General features: G+C 39.8%; 1 protein-coding gene across 4 annotated transcripts in view; it reads left to right on the forward strand.

Moving 5' to 3' along the window:
- Positions 1-3129: 3129 nt before the first annotated feature.
- The window catches only part of myo18ab (myosin XVIIIAb), a 62388-nt gene continuing 44341 nt past the window's right edge, over positions 3130-21176 (forward strand). For all 4 annotated transcript variants that reach the window (XM_044119407.1, XM_044119415.1, XM_044119416.1 and 1 more), the window contains exons 1-2: positions 3130-3263; positions 5851-6928. In XM_044119407.1, the coding sequence (XP_043975342.1) occupies positions 5912-6928 (1017 nt within the window). In that variant the 5' untranslated portion in view covers positions 3130-3263; positions 5851-5911. The remainder of the gene's footprint in view (positions 3264-5850; positions 6929-21176) is intronic.

Consider the following 21176-nt stretch of genomic DNA (forward strand, 5'->3'; position numbering starts at 1 on the left):
CAGCAGCAAAATAAAAATGCATGAAACATTAACATGTGCAACACTTCTAAAAAAAAAAAGTGTTTCACATGTGGAACTAAGTCTGACAAACATCAAAACAAGAAAGAATTCAGTTTTAAATAGTTACATAAGTAGGTAAAGCTCAGAAAGAGACATCAAAAGCTTAAATAAATTCAGATTGTAACAATACAGAATCTATCTATCTATCTATCTATCTATCTATCTATCTATCTATCTATCTATCTATCTATCTATCTATCTATCTATCTATCTATCTATCTATCTATCTATCTATCTATCTATCTATCTATCTATCTATCTATCTATCTATCTATCTATCTATCTATCTATTTAGCTGAGATACAGCTGGTGATTTATTTAGGTAGCAACTAGAACTGAATAAATTATTTTGCCAGTAAGACAAAATTGTTGTCCAATTCAGTTATAAATTGCCCAAAATGTAAAGGACAGTTAAAGATTTGATGGTTCTTGATTGCAGTGAGTCAGGTTGGACGAGAATCTTCAGAGTATTTAAGAGAATTAGCCTGTCTATTCAGGGCAGAAAGAACGCCCTCAATTCAGACTGAGTGAGTCAACAACACAAACATTCCTCAATGAGTTATTCATGAACACCCAGACAAGCCACATTCCAATACTTACATTCACATGAACAAACATGTTTTCCTTCTCACATGCTCTCTCTCTCTCTCTCTTTTCTTTTTTTTTTTTTTTTTACACATATTCACTCATACTGTATAGCCTACAGAGAGGAAAACAGCATATGAATAAATCAGAGGGGATTACAATGAGTCTCAGCAGGCCTCAGATATTCATTAGCAGGGTTCAAAGACACAAAGCATCAGAGATCTATGCACAGCCAGGTGAGTCTGTATTAGAGCAGTTCCACCTGTCTCCTTAGGAAACTATATTATACTTCAAAAGAAATTTGTTGAACCATGCAGGCAGCCTTGTCAAATTCTTAGCTAGAGACTAGCTAGGAGGTTAAGAAGGAGAGGGGGCTGGATTGTAGGTTTGGATTGTAGGTTTGGTTCAATCTGTCAGCAGAGAAGAACTCTCCTATGGATAGGTGTTATGGTTTCATATAGGGTTCAGATAACTGCGCCACTGGGAGGCTGCCCAGTGGCGCAGTTATATGTGTGCAGGACAGTGGTGCAGTTGGTAGAGCTGTTGCCTTGCAGCAAAAAGGTCCTTCGAATCCCGGCCCGGGGTCTTTCTGCATGGAGTTTGCATGTTCTCCCTGTGCATGGTGGGTTCTCTCCGGGTTCTCCGGCTTCCTCCCACAGTCCAAAAACATGACTGTCAGGTTAATTGGTCTCTCTAAATTCTCCCTAGGTGTGAGTGTGTGTGTGAATCGTTGTTTGTCCTGTTTGTCTCTGTGTTGCCCTGCGACAGACTGGCGGCCTGTCCAGGGTGACCCCGCCTCTCACCTGGAACGTAGCTGGAGATAGACACCAGCAACCTTCCCGACCCCATTAGGGACAAGGGTGAACAGAAAATGGATGGATGGATAATATCACTGGTCAATATAGCAGACATGTTATGTCTGTTTTCAATCAATCAATCAAACTTTATTTGTATAGCACATCTCAGTAACAAGGCATTTCAAAGTGCTTTACATCAAATCAAACACAAAAACACAATGCAACATAGAATCAGCAATAATTTTCTTTCTGCATCACCATACTGTTCTCCTCATTGCCCAATTATTATAAATACTGTAACAGAGGAATTTTCCACTCAACATGCAGCAAAGGCACCGAGGACTAGAGTTGAATTCAAAACAGCTGAGTCAAAGTCTATAACCTGCTCAAGGCTACAGACCTCATTACGTAATTAAGGGAGTTATGCAACTCCCCTAATTTTACATTTATAGTATTATTGATGCTATACCTTTAATCCAAATACTGAATGCAGTATTTTTAGAACTGTCACTTTAACTTAAATATTTGATCTGTAACTTTGATGTATGCTGCTGTTGTCCTGCAGATCAATATTTTTTTATCCGTTTATCAAAAAAGAAAAAGCAGGAACCTGTTTCACAGCAGGTGTACAGTGAAGAGCTGTATGGGGCATCAATATGATCAGATAATAAAGAGGGCACAGCATTTATTGTTGAAAATGTATTAATAATAAGTGATAAAATAATAATGGATGATTTAGAAATTGATGTTTTTATAATATGTTTTTCTTTATGTTTTTCTATTTTTGCAATTCTAATTCATCTGTTAATAAGCTGAACAGATGATGATTTAATGCATTATTCAGTTTACATTATCTGCATTGAAATACAAACCAAGAGTTTATGTTGGATATAATTGAAGTCATTTCTTGAAAAGAAGAGAATAGAGAAACAGAAAATTGCTGCATGTTTTGGTGTGAGTGGAGATAAGCCCCCCTGACAACCCTGTAAGGATAACTGGATACAAACAATGGGTAGATGGATGGTAATAAGCTGGCAGATAAATTTACAAAGGGAGCAGCAAGAAGAAACAGTACAAGTGTCGCTAAAATTAAAAATGAAATGGCAATAAAATGTGACAGAAAATGGAGGGGAAGACATTTTATTAGAACATAGAGAAAAGTTGTAGAATTAACAAGCAGCTGAGGGTGAAAGCTGAAAAGATTCCCTGTCAACACTGAGATTTGGATGTAAAGGGTTAAATACTGATAAAAAGATGAAGGAAGTGAAGCACAATGTAGACAGGTTGAAACAGTACCCCCAACAGTAGCATCACCCCCAACAGTAGCTGGGGTGAAAGTCCCAGCTACTTTTTTTAGACTGTTAAATATCAGTGAGAAAGGCAAATCCACTGAAATGATTTATGAAGGAACAGGGTTCTGTTTATGACTGAAGAAAGAAAAAAAAAACCCGGACGATTCTGTTTCTAAAGCTGACTTTTAATGGGATATTTGAAATGTTTTAGGATTAAAATCCTAAAACTTTGGCTGTGATTCTCACAATCAATGCATCTAAACGCTGTTCAGTAAAGTGCCTTAAAGGAAAAAACGAAGATCCGTTCGTCTGGGCCTAATCTGGACTCTACATTCCAGTCTCTGACACGCAGATGAGCTTTGTGTAATTCTACTAAATGCCCAACAGATGGCGCAGGTTGACCTCATCCAATCTGTCTCGCTTGCATGAGAGGCGGACAGGGAGCTGGCAGTTCTTACATTCTGTGGTTTGTGTTCCAAACGAACCGAACTGCGCCCATAGGCAAGGCACCAGCCCTGTTTGGAGCACAGTGAGTATTTCTTGCTATTGCTCTTTATGTGCTAGAAGTGAGGGGACCCAGATAGTGTGAAAGAAGCCGTGCTGAAGCCGCTTTTTGAGTGAAACATTTTCACACTATCCCGGTGTTTTGTTCCAGTGTCGCCTTGTGAAAAATGAGGGCAAACTACTAATGCTGTTACCTGAGCCAATTATGCTAGTTAGCTAACTAGACTGCCTAAAGTAAAACAAAGCCTAAAACCCCTGCATGGATTTACTCCAGTAGTGTTTCTCGTACCGAGTGGAATAACAGTCCTATTTGTTGTTAGAAAACCGAGACAAGCAAACCAAACAGCAGCTTAGCTTGCTAATGTAGCTCCACCTATTTTAGCCCTGTCATGCTTTTGTCCCCCCTAGTTCAGGTTTTATCCTCACCTTCTGAACATATTTAGTCACATAGGAGGGTGATTGAAACATCCCCCAGTCGGCCCGACATTGAAACATGACGATAATGTTCCAGCTGCTCTCTGTCAGTGTCAACACTTCTACCTGAGATGACTGGAAAAGGCCTGGTCAGAAACATCTTTGAGGGAGAAATGCTATTTGTCACTCATTGGAATTGGTTGTACCAGATCAATGTAGCATTTCTCTAGTCTCCTTAACTTGATTTTCATTGTTTTTATGGGTCTGCTACATGAGAACTTCCTTCCTCATTAAGCGGAGAACTCTGAGGTCGACCCATCAGACCTAAAGGTGCCTTAAATAAGGACTTAAAGTGGAAAATCACAATGAGAACATCTGAACAAATCAAAGATCAACTTAGTGTTGCTCAAGACATTTGGGCTTGAGGACAGTTCTATCCTCTGGTTCAGTCAAATCAGCTGTCATGGATCTTTTCAAACAGTTGATCATTTCAGCCTGTTAATGAGCAGCTAAAAATAAAATTAGAAATACTCTTTTTCCTGATAATCCTTGAGTGTTTTTTACCAACAACAAGACAAAATACAAACAATTAATTACTATAACAACTCTGGAGATAGATCTAGAAGCTTCTACTGTCTGAATTATTTTCTAAAAGCTGGCTGAAGGTTTTCATCAAGCTCTCCTGTGATTCAGTTTACGCATAACTGGGTCTCCCAAGATGGCCAAGAATATACACTACTATTACCGGTACACACTGATGTGCTTTAATGAAAACAGTCAGAACTTTTATGGCTGGAATCAAAGTGCAGAATCCTGCTATTCGCCACACAACCTTAAAAAGCTGCGCCCAAGCAAAGCAGGAAGGACTCGATCACCATCATTAACTTCTGTTGTTTGGGAACGTAAATGTTTCTCATTTAGCTGAGGTGATGATGCAGTAAGAAAGGTGGCGCAAACCTAAGCTTTATGGCAGCACATTGGTTCAAGAGCTTGTGGTGTTATTGCCTTGTCGGCTGAAAGAGGAACAGCTTATCCTGTTCTCTCACATCCTCATTTTTGCCTGTTAAAGCTTTTTAGTATTCTCAGTTTTTATAGTTAGTCTACCCTAACTAACTCTTATAATTAGTCTACCATTGTCTACCCTCATAACTAGATTGCTTCAGATTTAAGGACTGTGGGAGGTTTACTTTCTACTTTAGTTTGTTTCCCTGTTTTTTTATTTCCATGCTGAACAAGGTGCCAAAGTGTCTCTAGTTGACATGGAAAACAATGACAAAATTCTACAGACTACATCTGACTTTTATTGACTGACTTGAGGATTTTGCAACTGGAGGTGGTTATCGAGATCAACACACACATTTAATTTAACTACTCACCTGGAAGGACATCAAGCAAAATGTAAGCATTGCATGTCTATCATGTTAAATAAGATAAAGTGCAAATCTGGCCGCCTGTAACATAAAACCCCAAAAAATCCATCTGACCGTTTCCTACCAGCTGCATCTCTGCGGTGCATTCCAGTCCATTTGGCACTCAGTTGTTTAATCAAAACATCTCCAAAATGATTTAAATATTTGTTATTATCAATGTCATCCCAGATTTACTTAAACAATCCTAAGCAACTACACCAGTCTCTTTCATGTGTAAAAGGACTTGATTACATGACAAACGAGACCTTTAGTTCTATACTGACTACTTTGTGAAAGGCTATGAAATCAAACTGTTTTCAGAAAATGTGAACATTTCAGCGTGCTGTGGTGGCACAGGGGTTAAACACAACCCACATGAGAAGGTCTTAGTCCTCAATGCAGCTGTCGTAGGTTCGATTCCCGACCTGGTGACCTTTACCGCATGCCTCCCCTCTCTCTTTTTACCTGCTTTCCTGTCTTAGCACTTTCAAATAAAGCCCACGAGAGCCAAAAAAACCACGTAAAAAAGAAAATGTGAACATTTTGATTAAAGTAAAAACCATATTTCTACATTTTTGTTTCTCTTGATTGAAACTTACCAAAATGTGCCATTAAATCCCAGCTATGTAGCGAATTGTGGTTTTATTTTTAGTACCATTACATCCCTGATTTCTACATATATTTAAAAACAATAAAGTATGCTTAATATTTAATGAGTGAATGAATCCATTTGTTGTCAGTGTTGTTTTATAGTAGTTTCTAACAGTTTTCTCCTGTCTTCCTTTTCAGGGGATTTTCTTTTTCTTTTGACCCATGACTCAACCTGTGTAGGGAGATTTAGACAGTTACCATGTTTAATTTGATAAAGAAAGACAAGGAGAAGGAAGGGAGCAGGAAAGACAAGAAAGAGAAGAAGGAGAGAATGTCTGCGGCAGAGCTGCGCAGCCTGGAAGAGATGAGCATGAGGCGGGGTTTTTTCAATCTTAAGAGGGAGGCTAAACGGGAAACCAAGAACAAAGTGGAGATCTCCAACCCCATTCCTATCAAAGTGGCCAGCACCAATGAGCTGTCCCTCACCGACATTGAGTCGGATGAGTTCAGCAACCGAAGCAGCATGGTCTTTGATGATCAGATCAGTGTGGCCAGCTCCACTGATGACTTGAAAGGAGAGGGAGGAGGTCAGGATGGACATCGCAGCTCTGTACGGGACCGCGTGGCTCACTTTGGTTCTCTTGCCAAGCAGAACTCCTCACAGATGGGGCAGATGATGAAACGTTTCTCCTTCTCCCAGAGGAGCAAGGAGGAGAGCCCGTCAGAGGGCTCCACGCCTTCTGGACAGAACTCTGCTGCTCCATCACCGCAGGTTGAGAACAAAGTGTTTAACATGCTTCGCAAACACAGCCAAAGAGTTCAACCAGAGGCGGCAGACACCAAAAAAGTTTTCATCCCTGAACTGGTTGATAAGATTTTTCCTGCACCCTTGCAGCTGCCTACTGTGGTTGCACCAAGTGCCCCAGAAACGCGGGAGCTGGAGCTGCAGAGGCGCAACACTGGGGACTTTGGGTTCTCTTTACGCCGTACCACTATGCTAGATCGCAGCCCTGATGGAGGGGTCTACAGACGCGTGGTCCACTTCGCCGAGCCTGGTGCTGGCACTAAGGACTTGGCGCTCGGACTTGTGCCCGGCGACAGGCTGGTGGAGATAAACGGACGGAATGTGGAGAACAAGAGCCGTGACGAGATAGTTGAGATGATCCGTCAGTCAGGAGACACAGTGAGACTGAAGGTCCAACCCATCCTGGAGCTGAGCGAGCTGAGCCGCTGCTGGCTGAGAAACATCGAGGGGCTGTGCAGAGAGGCCCGACACGTAAGCAGCTTTCTTCTACTACATCTAGAGAGAAACTTGACTTAAGAGTGGTTACAATATGATATTATATTATGAAGCATTAGACCAGGGGTTTTCAAAGTATGAAAGGGTGAGCCCCCCTCCAAGGAGCACAATGCCTGCTGCGCCTCCCCCCCCACCCCCCGAAGGTGGGGGGTGGGGGGGGGTTGTAAAAACTCCACCTTCAGCCCCGCTCTGGCCAAAACCAGTGATGGCATAGTTACTTTGAAAAAGTAACTTTAATCGGACTACTGATTACTCCTTGAAAAAGTAACTTAGTTATATTAAAAGTAACTGTTTAGTTACTTTCAGCAGCTGCTAACAACAACGCTCCACCTCCTGTGAAAATCACATTGATCTTTGCTAATACTTAATTGTAAGCTATTTTATAATGGTAACATCAACAATGTGTCTCCACTGATAAGGTTGAACTGAAGAGGAGATTGTAGAAAAACAGTACAAAAAATAAAAAACGTGAGTAATTTGTGTGGTCCTCTGTTGTCTGGAAAACTCTAAGAAGGATTTTAAAGCCCCCCCTCCCCCAGCCTCCAGATTCTGCGTTACGGCCCTGCGTTTGGTGTCACAGCACAGAGCCCCTCTTGCAGCTCCACAGCTCAGATGGCTGCACAGATTTGTGACACTTATCTTAATATTAATAATTATAATGATGTTAAGTTGCCATTATAATTATTGGCAACTACGGACACGTTCATTCGTGGCTGTTTCATGTTTATTGCGCTGTTCATATTGGTCTCGATGTTTGCAGTTTTCTGGAGCGCAACGCGAAGCTCGACGTCATTCAGAGGTAATATATTAACTTGACATCAACAAAGACACAGCGGGACGGATCATCCGGGAAATGATGGACAGGGAGAGACTGACTAAAACTACCTTAATGACGGACAAATTCTGGGATTTATTATGAGTCTCTGCTTATTTCCAAGCCCAAATGAGTAACTTCACGTTCAAAAACGAGCCCAAAAAGGCGCAACCAGCAACTCGTTAAATTTTCAAACGACTTTAAAAAAAAAATGAAGCCCAAAGCCGCTTATAATAATCGGACTTGGCGACAGAAACTCAAAATAGTTCCAGTTTTTCCTCCAACAAAATGCGCATCTCCCTCCATTGTTTACATTTCTGTCGCATAGAGACGTCGGTCACTTGACAAGACGAGTAGAGGAAATAGGATTAAATAACAAAAGAAGATAGTAACACAGTAACGCAAAAATGATTTTGATAAGTAACTGTAGTCTGACTACTGGATTTGAAATAGCAACGCGTTAGATTACTGGTTACTGAAAAAAGTGGTCCGACGTCAGTAACGTTACTGACATCACTGGCCAAAACATCCTCTAAGGGGGGAAACATTTCCACTGATCCCCACTCCACACGCGCACCCCACAGTACCAACTTTTTCCTAAATCCACAGAGTTGATCGTGTGCGTAAAAGACGTTTCTCTCACATCAGTAGACAGCAAGCAGATAGCTTTTCCGGTTTATTTTTTCCCTCGCACCGCGCCTCCCCTAAAGTGCTCTGGCGCCCCCCAGGGGAGGCGCGCCTCACACTTTGAAAACCGCCGCATTAGACAATGTTGTTGAGACATCGTGCATCACCTGTTAGGTACATTCTATGCACTATAGTTCTATTCTCCTGCTTAGAACTTCTTCTGAGGGAAGGAATAGACTTAGCTTTCAGTGTTATGAAATTATTAATATAATTAATATTCCTGTTTAAAAATACAGGTACTATCTAAGCATTTACCTTGCTTTAAAATAACAAACATTTGGGTTGTTCATTGAAGAGAAAAAAAGAATTGATCTAAAAGTATTCCTAACACTATTAATGCGAAAAACTGCTAAGACTAGCTTTTATTCCTGATCTCTACATGTTATAAAATTTAGCTAAATTTTAATAAGTTTTGACCACAGCTTTGAGAGCCACAGTGGGTCTAAAGAGCTGCAGACCCATTAAGAGCATTCTTTAGCGGCTCCAATTTCCTTAACTTTAGTAGATCGGCTGATGCTTACATGTGAAATTGATCTTATCCACTGATATTATCTACCTTGGCAAAGGTATAAAAATCAACCACTGAATTTTTCTGCTCTGCTATGAGAGAGGTTTGACAGACCGTCTGCACGTTTGCATTTATTAATAGTCTCTCATGCCAACTCAGCAACATTCTTTCTATATTTAGCAACATTTCAGACAGAAAAAAATTACTATTGGCCAAAATCTGATTTGGCATTTCAAGCTTTTTACAAATTGGTAATTGGCAATTGGCCAGAAGATTGCAATCGGTGTACCTCTATTAATAACTACCTTAAACATTAGCCCTTCTTTATTCTTTATGTTTACAAATTCTGTCCTTTAGTCATGTAAAAATGGCTCTGTTCAAAGAAAATTTGTACATGCACAAAATACTGTTTTGCTGTGGTGCTGACACACTTTGAGCTTTAAGTAGTTCTATGTTTGAATGAACGGTTAATTAATGTTTAAAGTGTGAATTGCTGTGTGCTGAATAGTACGGAGCCCACTAGGAAACATCCCCCTGGGATTTTTTCTCTTTCACAATAATATACTGGTCAGTTCATGTGGTATCGAGAATACTGAAAATCTTTCTGCTACAATATAAGTTTTTTCCATGTATGTTAATATCTCATTAGTGAGATATTTGAAGTTTTATATCTTTTTTAAGATACAAATGCACCACAAACCTATGTGGAAAATTCTAAAGCAAAACAGGTTAAACCCAGGCTTTCCATCTCTTCCCATTCCGTCTGAGACAAACAGAAACCTTCCTTAAGAAGGAAAGAAAGAAAAACTACATCCATGACTACTACATGACTATTTTTGAGTTATTTTCACAAGGTCATCTGACAGTTTTGATAGTGTCTTTTTGTGTTGGTAGTATGTATAAAGGTCTGTTTTCATGTACAGTCCCATCTCAGCCGTACAACAAACATACACATTTTAACTCATATTCCAATACTGTTTTAGGTACCATGTCTGTTGTCTCGTCTCGTTCCTGGTCTGGTTAATTTCACAATCATGTTAACAATCTTGCGATAACACAGCAACATTACTACATTACATTTTTCTCTTTGTTTAGAACAAAAGCTTCCTTCTAGCTTAAATCCCAGTGCTGCCGTTTTTGTTTTTTTAAATTAAACAAAAATCAAAACAATTTTTATTTTACACATCTACCCAAGAGTAATATTTCTTTTCTCTCTTTTAGTTTATTTATTTTTTCTGTATCTGATGGGGTTTCTGATGACACGGCCCTTCCTGGCAGTGATGACGTCAGATACAGTTGGGTTAGGTTCTGTTGGGGTCTCAGACGATGACGAGGTTTCTGCAGTCGTCGTGTTCCAATGGATTCTCCAAAGCATCAAAGTCAGTTACCACAGGGGTGTGGCGAAGATGTTTGGCATTTGCGATCACTTTGATCCATCTTCTGAGTTGACCAGTTCAAAGGCATTATCGGCAGTGTTGCTCAGTATCACATAGCAAATATCTTTGAATGTGGTACTCAGCTTTCCATTCTCCATACTAGCAATGCAAACTACATCACCAGCCTTAAAGTTATGATCTTTTGCTCGATTGGTCTGGTCAGCATACTCCTTCATTTTGGTTTTGTATTCATTGTGATGGTCTTGTTTTATTCTTGCCATTTGGAAGTCCATATTCCTTTTCCATGTTTGGACACAGTGCAGATATCTTGTTCAAACATGAGTATGGCTCCTGACACTGTGTGGTGTTGGAAGGTAAGCCATCAGTTTTTTCGGAAGTTCCTCCTGCCATTTCTTCCCCGTGCATTTGGTTGTTCTAAAGCGGCGGTTTTCAAAGTGTGAGGCGCGCCTCCCCTGGGGGGCGCCAGAGCACTTTAGGGGAGGCGCGGTGCGAGGGAAAAAGTAAACCGGAAAAGCTATCTGCTTGCTGTCTACTGATGTGAGAGAAACGTCTTTTACGCACACGATCAACTCTGTGGATTTAGGAAAAAGTTGGTACTGTGGGGTGCGCGTGTGGAGCGGGGATCAGTGGAAATGTTTCCCACCTTAGAGGATGTTTTGGCCAGTGATGTCAGTGACGTTACTGACGTCGGACCACTTTTTTCTGTAACGAATAATATAACGCGTTGCTATTTCAAATACAGTAGTCAGACTACAGTTACTTATCAAAATCATTTTTGCGTTACTATCTTCTTTTGTTATTTAATCGTATTTCCTCTACTCGTCTTGTCGAGTGACCGACGTCTCTATGCGACGGAAATGTAAACAATGGAGGGAGATGCGCATTTTGTTGGTGGAAAAACTGGAACTATTTTCAGTTTCTGTCGCCAAGTCCGATTATTATAAACGGCTTTGGGCTTCATCTTTTAAAAGTCGCTTGCAAATTTAATGAGCGGCGGGTTGCGCCTTTTTGGGCTCGTTTTTGAACGTGAAGTTGCTCATTTGGGGTTGGGAATAAGCAGAGACTCATAATAAATCCCAGAATTTGTCCATCATTAAGGTAGTTTTAGTCAGTCTCTCCCTGTTCATCATTTCCTGGATGATCCGTCCCGCTGAGTCTTTGTTAATGTCAAGTTAATATATTACCTCTGAATGACGTCGAGCTTCGCGTTGCGCTCCAGAAAACTGCAAATATCGAGACTAATTTAAACAGCGCAATAAACGTGAAAACAGCCACGAATGAACGTGTCCGTAGTTGGCAATAGTTATAATGGCAAGTGCTGACTAGCACCGTTATAATTATTAATATTACGGTAAGTGTCGCAGCCATCTGAGCTGTGGAGCTGCAGGAGGAGCTCTGTGCACTGCGACATCAAACTCAGGGGCGTAACGCAGAATCTGGAGGCTGGGGGGAGAGGGGCTTTAAAATCCTTCTTAGAGTTTTCCAGACAACAGTGGACCACACAAATTACTCATGTTTTTTATTTTTCTACAATCTCCTCTTCAGTTCAACCTTATCAGTGGAGACACATTGTTGATGTTACCATTATAAAATAACTTACAATTAAGTATTGGCAAAGCTCAATGTGATTTTCACAGGAGGCAGAGCGTTGTTGTTAGCAGCTGCTGAAAGTAACTAAAAAGTTACTTAATCCTGCAGTTAGTTACTACTTGACTTGGAAAGTAACTTAGTTACTTTCCAAGTCAAGTAGTCAGTAATATAACTAAGTTACTTTTTCAAGGAGTAATCAGTAGTCCGATTAAAGTTACTTTTTCAAAGTAACTATGCCAACACTGGTTTTGGCCAGAGCGGGGCTGAAGGTGGAGTTTTTAGAACTCCACCCCCCTCCGCCTCCCTTCACGAGGGGGGAGGCGCAGCAGGCATTAAGCTCCTTGAAGGGGGGCTCACCCTTTCATACTTTGAAAACCCCTGTTCTAAAGTATCTGTGAAATCTAAATTTTCCCATTGCTTTTTGGATAATACGGTGATACTCTGATGTTCAATGTTCGCTTCACCATCCTGCTTCACACTGTCCTGTGTCCTCTCAGCACTGGTCCATCATATGTTTTAAACTCTCCAGCACATCTGTTATAAGGCTGTGGCTCTGATGGAACTAGGTTTGGCCATTTTCCTGTCTCCCCCGATTGTCTTTAGTTGTTTCTTTGTGTTGTTCTCTGTGATTTTTCATGTCCTCAAGGTTCATGGCTTGTACTTCATGCATCGTCACTGCCAGCACTCTGTCCACTTATTTCCACTTATTCATTGTTCTCTGTCTCTGGTAAAGAAAGTTGTGAAAGTGAATCTGCTACATTGGACTTTACAACTATGTGTTCTATCTTATAATCATAAGGTTGAAGTCTCTGTATTCATGGTGGTGACAGTCTAACCTTCTCTGGGTTGAACATGTATTTGAAGAGTTTATGGTCAGTTTGCAGAGTAAACTTGCCCTCCCACAAAGCCATCCTAAAATGTTCCACAGCCCATATGCATCCTAAAGCTCATGTTCTGACAATATTGACGTTATGTTGGGGTCAATGAACGGCTTGCATGAGCAACTGGTTTCTTCTGTCCATCTGATTGGGTCTGTAGCAAAACTGCTCCTAATATTCCTGGACCAGCATCACTAATGACAACAGTTGATACATCCTGTTTAAAGTAGGCTAGGCATGGCTCACTCACTAATGCTTGTTTAATTACTTGAAATGATAATTCGGTTTCACTCGTCCACAAACAAGGAAGGGACAAGCATGGCTATCAATGGTTCTGATAAGTTTGCATACTTTTGTACAAATTTCAGGTCTGGGCCCTTTGTAGATGGCTTTGTCCTTTCTCTGGTCTGGTTTAATTACTATGTCTGTGACTACATGTCCGAGAGTCTCAATCTGTTGCAATCCAAAGATGCGCTTGTCTCTGTTAAGGTTTAAACTTCTGTTTTGAAATCTCTGAAAGACTTTTGAAGTGGCAGCACTCTCTGATGAATGTTGTCAGGGATCTTAATTCTGGGGATAAATTGCTCTGCCAAAATCCCTTCTGTGCATCGTTTAGCAAAACACTTCTACTCCCTGCACTGCCAGTGAGATGCTATACTGTTGGCACTGGGTGTCTTTCTCTGATCACTGCTCTATTCACTTTCCTAAGGTCTCCACATGGCCTAACTTCGTTTGCATCTTTCTTAGATGTTAAAATCCTATTCTGACCTTTCATTTACTTCTTCTGTTATACTTGGTTCAAGCGTCTTAGCTAGCTCCTGATTTACAGCTTCTAAAATGGGATAAGCTAGCCTCCTTAAACCCTATGCTGCAGGCTGGAGCTTTTCATCGACTGTAACCTTGTGGTTGTAACCTTTAATCTCTCCGAAACCTTTGATAACTAATGAGTACTCTTTAATGAGCTTGTTAAACCTGACTGTTTGCCCTACTGTGTTCACTTTTTCTCCTGTATTAAGTTTATTTTATGAAAAGCTTGTTTTTCTGCCTACCAGTGCTTCTACATTTCCTTCTATCACATATATGTTATCTTTAACTACTTTTTCTGTCCACCTCATTTCATCCTCAAAGTAGTCGATACGTTTAAGTGGAGTAGTTTGTGTCTCATACTGTTACAGTATGAGACACTGTAACAGTAGTGACAGTTTTAACAAATATGTAGAAAAACTTTTTAAAAAATAAATAAAAATTACCTACTGCAGCTTTACCAGTTGGTCCCAAAATATTCCTTCCTTCCCCATGTGTAGCCACTTGGATCAGCTAACGATCGAAGCACAAAGCAAGAAGCTCATCTGTCCAGCAGCAGAGTCAGTATACTGTAAATAGCAATGCTGGGGTCAGGAGTGTGTGAGGTGGGATAGGTTATTAATAAATTGATTTAAAGTGATCTATATCATTTAGTCAGGAACAGCATAGTACCTAAAACAGACTTTCCTAAATATGGTCCATAGAGAACATCTGTTTTATCTGGGAAGAACACTTGTTCCTTCTACATTCAGCATGTCTTGCTCAATAAATCAAAATGTAATAAGAATGATATAACAACAAAAACAAAAATGGTAACGGCATAAATCCTTCCAGCTGCACAGCATCCAAACTAGAGAGAAACACCATCCAAACATGAACAAATGTTTCCAAAAAACCCAAACAAATCAAAACTAATGTAGCAGAGCTATGAAATATGCTGCCACAATGAGCAGTACTAACTCTGGAATGGAAAGCTAAAGCTTAGTAGAGCCATGATTGCCTTCTCACCTGTGTGGGTATTTCTCCCATGTTCATCCTGTCTGTTCAAATGGGATGGACTTGATCCAATCATTGATGTCACACTGAGAACAAAAAACCCTTAATGTAGATTAACTTACATGCTTTTGAGTAGATAAATTTTTCCAGGAGGATGGTGTTTATTTTTTGTCACGATTTCAAGAAGAAGATAGATGATTTAAAATGATTCTAACTGAATCAGCATACGCTGTTCTGTCCAGGATGACTGTGCAATCCATATTGTACTCTTGGTGCATTGATACACCGAGCAAGCATTTGTTCCCAGTGTTTGTTCTATGGAAATATTCCACTCTGACTGAAGACAAGACTCGCTTTGTGTCATATGAGGCTCAGCTCTAATGATTTCCACACAGCATACTGAGGACTACTTTGTTGTTTGTTGTGATCAAATGAGAGCAGTGCCACAACCATTTTTTATGTTCTTTATTTAACAACGCGATAAAATTTTCCTATCCTTTTGTTCCCAGATACTCTTTTTCTGTTCAGTGTGTGAGGAATTATAAATTGCAACTTAACTTGAGACAAAATCCCTCCAGAATGACGAGACTGATTCAGAAAACAGGATACAATCTCAGAGTCCTGGAACACAAAACATTTGGATAAAGCAGGTTTTACTTAGTTTTTTGCCCCGCATGTGTAAAAAAACAATAAATTCCTTTTTATAACAAATGGCATTAGAATACAGATTTTAAATAAAAAGAAGCTAACAGTAATGATTCAGTTTTGGAAAGGTGTATAAAAACACCCTACATAAAAAATGTAAAAAAATCTAATATTGACCTGACAGCTTCTTAGTGAAAACTTTTGCAGTGACATCAAAGTATTATTTTTCTGTAATGAAATGAACTGGAACTGTTTTCGACACACCAACCTTTTGCCTGATGACTGTAAACTTCCAGCAGGATGGTGTCTGTCCACACAGACATTAATATAGCCTGCAGACAGGATCCTGCTATTCTTCTCTGCTGCGACGTGTTTGCACAGGATATTTCTAACAAAGCATTAAACCTGACTGAACAATAAAACAGAGGCTTATTATTAGTTCAAGCTAGGCTATACTAAAACTTTTTTCCTGGCCACAGGGTTTATTAAAGACATTAAGTTGATTAAAACAATTTGTTTTTATCTTTCTTTTTCTCATGGATTTAAGTTGAACTGAATCAGTTCCTGTGTGCTTAAGTGTTTAGGTGTCTGAATTGAGGTGTTGATTACAACACCTTTTTTAAATATAACATTAGACAATAGATATTTTGTTTTAAGCTACTTTGAACTGAAAATATTTCCTTTATTGAGTTCTTAAGGCTCAAGAGTAAGTCTCCCAATATTGTGGACTTGTACAAACAAAACAAATTTTTATTTATTTATTTTTTTGAACACTTGATTTATGAAGATTTTCAAGTAAATTTATATCAAAAGACATAAAGACAATAAGCACCAGAGACTGAGATAACTTGAGAAATTCAAACAAAACATAATAAAATGACTAATGAATACATAAATTAAAGTCTGGGGCAGAGTTCACAACTGTGTTCTTTTCAGTCCATCTTATCTGGAAGACACTTAATAAGTAAGGTGATTGAGTAAAGGGAGCATCGTTGCTCATTCACATGTTCCAACACTGGATTCCACCTAGAAAACTCATATCTCAGTCTTTCCACATATAGGCTACTTACAGGTTCAGTTAGCCACGTTTCAAACTTCCTGAGGAAGAGAGGTTCTTTGAAACTGGAAAGGAATGATCCACAGTACATGCAGTCCTGTTGCGGATGGTAAAATAAGAGGGTAACTGAAGAGAAGCAATTATTAATTCTGCTTTATTTTCAGCAGACGTATGTTTTATTATATTACTCCTATAATAACGCATGTAAAGCACATTTTCTTACCCTTTTGACTGTTAAACATGTCATAGTCCTGCGTTGTACCATAGTACCACTGTCACCCACCATCAGACTATCCTGATGTTCATATACATACAGGGTGTGTGGGTCCCTACATATTTTATTTAGCTATTGATTGAAATTTGTATTGAAGCAGTTTTTAAGTTAAAGTTAAATTCCACAAGTCACATTTGTCATGAATGAAAACTAGTGTCTTCCTTTGCTGCTTGGAGTTTAACATACTGTCACTCCCTCTGTTACACGAAAGATGAGCCTGATCAAGGTCTTGCAGAGGAGGGGCTTTTGCTTCTTAATTATGTGAAACTTGCAGCAGGAATAAAGTTAGAAGAGATATCAAAAGTAAGAGGCCATTGTTTACTTGACTCAACAAGTTAAAAGGAAGCTGCTGGAGAGCAGTCCCCTCCTTTTGCATTGCTTTCTGGTATTTGTGGAATCTGCTCTGGAACAAATAGGCTACTTCCTGACCCCGTCCATCTGACATTTTCTTCTGAGGGAAGTGTAATGAAGTTCTGTAGATGCAGGAAATGGAGGAGGGGAAACGGCTTAATGTGTGGGAATGTGGTTTACTAAAAGGATTATTTTGTTTTCTATACAGTATATGTCTGTCTTCAGAAATAATGTCTATCTTTAAGATTCACTGGACTTTTTAGGCCTTTTATCAATATAAGGGACTTTTATATTGATTAAAACTGAGTTAAGACCAACGTTAATCTCGTAGTTATAACAATTCAGTCAAAACTCACGAAAGGTCTTACTAGCTTTGGTTGGTTGTACAAAATCCGGAGACAGGTCTCAGTTTAATATATATATATATACACAGAGACCCTGACTGTGTGTTTAGAATGGTAAAGTATCCCTTTTGCTCTGGGGATACTCTGGGATGACCAACATAAAGCTGGAGAGATGTCTGACTTCCCCTCCTTCACCTGTTACTCATGTAAGCCAATTTCAGGGACGGACAGAGGGATGGATGGGAACCCACAGGAATTTTACTTTCAAAGTTCTGGTTCTGACAAATGCAAAGACTTCTTTGTTAAATTGAAATTGTAAAATTTGAAGAATTATTTTTTCCTCTCTAAAAGTTTAGATTAAATAGTCTGTCCTGCTTTTACAATCCTAACTTCATGGGTTACTTTAGTACCAAAAGTGACAATGCGGCAACATTCTCTTTTCTCTGTACAGAAGCCTCCACCACAGTGTAAATAGATGGTTTTTCTGCACCACAAACTACAGTGCTCTTCATGGCTGTCTTTCCAAGACAAGGACATTCTTTCATGGATAAACTATCTCCATAGTTTGTCCATAAGAACTATGAATAAACTATGGATATCCATAATTTGACTTGAAGTCAATGGGATCAAGCTATTTCATCCCATTGACTTGAAGTTTAGCATCCTACTGAATGTCTCAGACTCCCGAGCAATGGCACACAGGGTCTGAGACATTGCTCGTGAATTTGGTGTAAGGTCCACTTATAAAAACGTTTGTTGTTGTAGATTTATACATTTCATATTAGGGAATCTATAAATTCCCTAATATGTTCTGTGACACTTTCAGGACATAAGTACAGCAGAAATACTCTTAGACATTGCTGATAACTATCCTCCTTGGTGATAAGTTGATACACAGCCATGCACACTGTCAAAACTCCCAATCTAGTTAGTCCCTGTTGTAAGGTCTCTTTGATTAGCTGCATTTGGGAGAAACAGTCTCTGAGACTGACCATTCTAAGTGGTGTGAAGCTAATGCTATTACATTAAGAGGATCTTGGGCATCTGATACTTCTAATTTGTGATACAAGAGGGTTAACGCAACCTCTATAGGCTCTTAATCCTAATTCCTTGTTAAATGGTTTTCACTACCTTCATAGCCTCTGAAGGCGGTTTTCCACTGCAGGTAGTGAGCTTCTCCATTATACTCGCTTTTCCTCACTTTTGTGGGCAGGACGTGAGAGAGCAGCAACTGTGGTCAGCTCTCTGCTGATGTTTGCACTCAGCAATGGAGAACCTGGAGGTTGTGATTCTGATGGACCGCAAAACACTCGGATCATCTGATTATTTCACTATTTTGTCTTATAGAAATTCATTGCTGGTCCAAACATAATGATAAACACTCGGATCATCTGATTATTTCACTATACAAGTAGATATAAGTACATTCTGGTAATAAATTTTTTTTAAATGTGCAACCTTTTGGATTTAGGCAATGCAGTCAAAAGATATAAACTGATAAATATATGAACTTTATTTTTATTTTAATCCAAAGGAAATATAAAATTCACATCACAACCTAACATAGTTTCAGTGTTTCACACTTTTGTCGCAAAACTGTAGCTCCATCAGAAAGCTGACCACAGCTTCACCATTCCTCTCTTCTTTATTGGTGTCCGTTCTTCAAAGCGTCAAGCTACAAGCAGCGCTGCTAATTGTCGGCGATTCTGCTGCAAAACTTAATGAATGTGTTCTGTACTGAGCAGTTCTCTGATAGCCGATAACATACTCTGATGTCTGTGGTCCACAACTAAATTATATTGTTGTTAGAGGTTGTCAGTAATGTAAATAAAGCCAATAAATGAATGCTGTTAGCTGTCAATCAAATTCCTTTGGAGCCTTACGCTACTGGGTTCTACTAGTACTGCCCCTGAAGTAGGTATGACAATCTGAGAACAGCCAGGCAAAATTAATGGAAATTGAGTCTGGCCGGGGTAGAGACTGTCTAGTGGAAAAGCACCTTTATATACCAAGGCACGGCCTCAAATCTTCCCTCTCCTTTTGGAGAGCAAGAACAAATGGTGGTCACTAGTCTTTTAACTGGATGTTTGTGGCTATTTGCCCACATTTGTGCATGGCTAGAAGTCCACTACTCCATCCCCCAAACTGTAAATGGGTCAGTTAATATTGACTACTCAAAGTGCTGTTGCACTACAGTGCATATTGACCCAACCAACCAACACATTCATGCAGCCATGTGCAAATCAGTTTGCAAATTGGAGTGAAGTTCCTTAGGATCAATATTTGCTGACCCCAAGTTTGGAAACTTGGGATCTCTTTGAGTCACAACTGCCTCAGAAGGAAAGGCGGTAAAACGTGTCTGATAAACGGTGGGACGAGGCATTTGTAGCTTCTGATGTTTTAGTAAGGCAGATTACTACTGGTAAGCCATTAGGACACATACACGAGGTTGATTGACTGCTCTAAGACACACCACAGGCTGTGATTGGTAGTTTTTGACTAGGAGTAGTGCATTAATTCAGATGGCAATAACACTTCAGCGAAGAGGTGGAAGAGCTCGACCTTTCACAGATCATCTGTCTTATATCATACTGTCAAGTTTTAACAAATATGTAAAAAACATAATTTTTTGTAAAAGTTACAAATTGTAATTTTAAGGTCAGGTTGAAATCACTGAAAAACTCTTCCTTTAGCCTCCTGTAAATTGTGCATTCACCATCTGCTGCTTCGTGTTTGGGATTTTTTCCCTTAGGAGTGGAAATAGTTTATTATCTAGAACTTCTTTGTTGTTTATACACACGCTCTGTCCAGGTGCATTGGAATTATTGTGTAGAACTTCCAGTTGAGTCACCAAACCACCAAAAAGAAATAAAAACTCACTGAATCCAGACTTGTTGTCAAGTCTGGATACTCAGACATGTGACGTACATGTGGAATCTCAACATGTACTTTCTGTTACAACTTTCTCAGTAAAAAAATTTGCATATTTTCAGACATGAACCCACTTCTAGTAGGATTAGCGTTAAACTGCCTGAGGTAAAGGCTGCTTTGCTCTTCATTCTACTCCTTTTAACTCCACCCCTCTTGTACTCTACTTCTTGTTGCAGTACTGAGTGGCTGGAGTTTTTGGGCCCAGCTTCATTAATTAGTCGCCATCTCTGTTGGATTGTGACTTCCCTTAATTATGAGGGCAAAGACTGTGAAGCTGATCAAAACTTAAGGTGATTGCAAGTACTTAAAGCCACAGAATCCTGATTGGCTGTCCTTCTGCTGCCATCTTGTGGCAGAAGTGATCATAAATGGAGAATGCTGCCTTAAAGCTGCAGTGTGTAATGGTTTTATATGAGATATGTTTTTACATATTTGTTAAAACTTATCACAATGTCATAACAGTATAGTATGAGACAGATAAAAAAAATTGAGATCCTCTGCCTTCTCCCAGTGCTCCCAATGCTAACTGCAGAAATGCACCACTAAGTCAGAAATAACTAATCAAAGCCAGGATGAGGGTCTTAGCGCTGCCAGTCATTCTTATGTACATGCTGCTCCTACCCTTCCCCTTTCTGCCTGCTTTGCTACAGCTACTCCCCGTCAGTAGACCCTAACATGAATTTTTTTTTTTTTTTACCCCTCCAGGGCGTCTTTTTGTGGGCTCTAGTGTTCTTTATATGACAGTAGGACTACAAGAAAGGGGGAAGGAAAGGGGTGAAGACATGTGGCAAATGTCGGTCGGGTCTGGAAATCGAACCTGTGACGGCCGCGTCAAGGACTCAAGGCCTCCAAATGTGGGTCGTGCTATCCCCTATGCCACCACAGCACGCCCAGAGCCTACCATGAATGCTCAGGCATGGCCACCCATGACAGCAGCTTAAAAGTTTT

This window comes from Gambusia affinis, linkage group LG06 (genome assembly GCF_019740435.1).
Source record: "Gambusia affinis linkage group LG06, SWU_Gaff_1.0, whole genome shotgun sequence".
NCBI classification, from domain to species: domain Eukaryota; kingdom Metazoa; phylum Chordata; class Actinopteri; order Cyprinodontiformes; family Poeciliidae; genus Gambusia; species Gambusia affinis.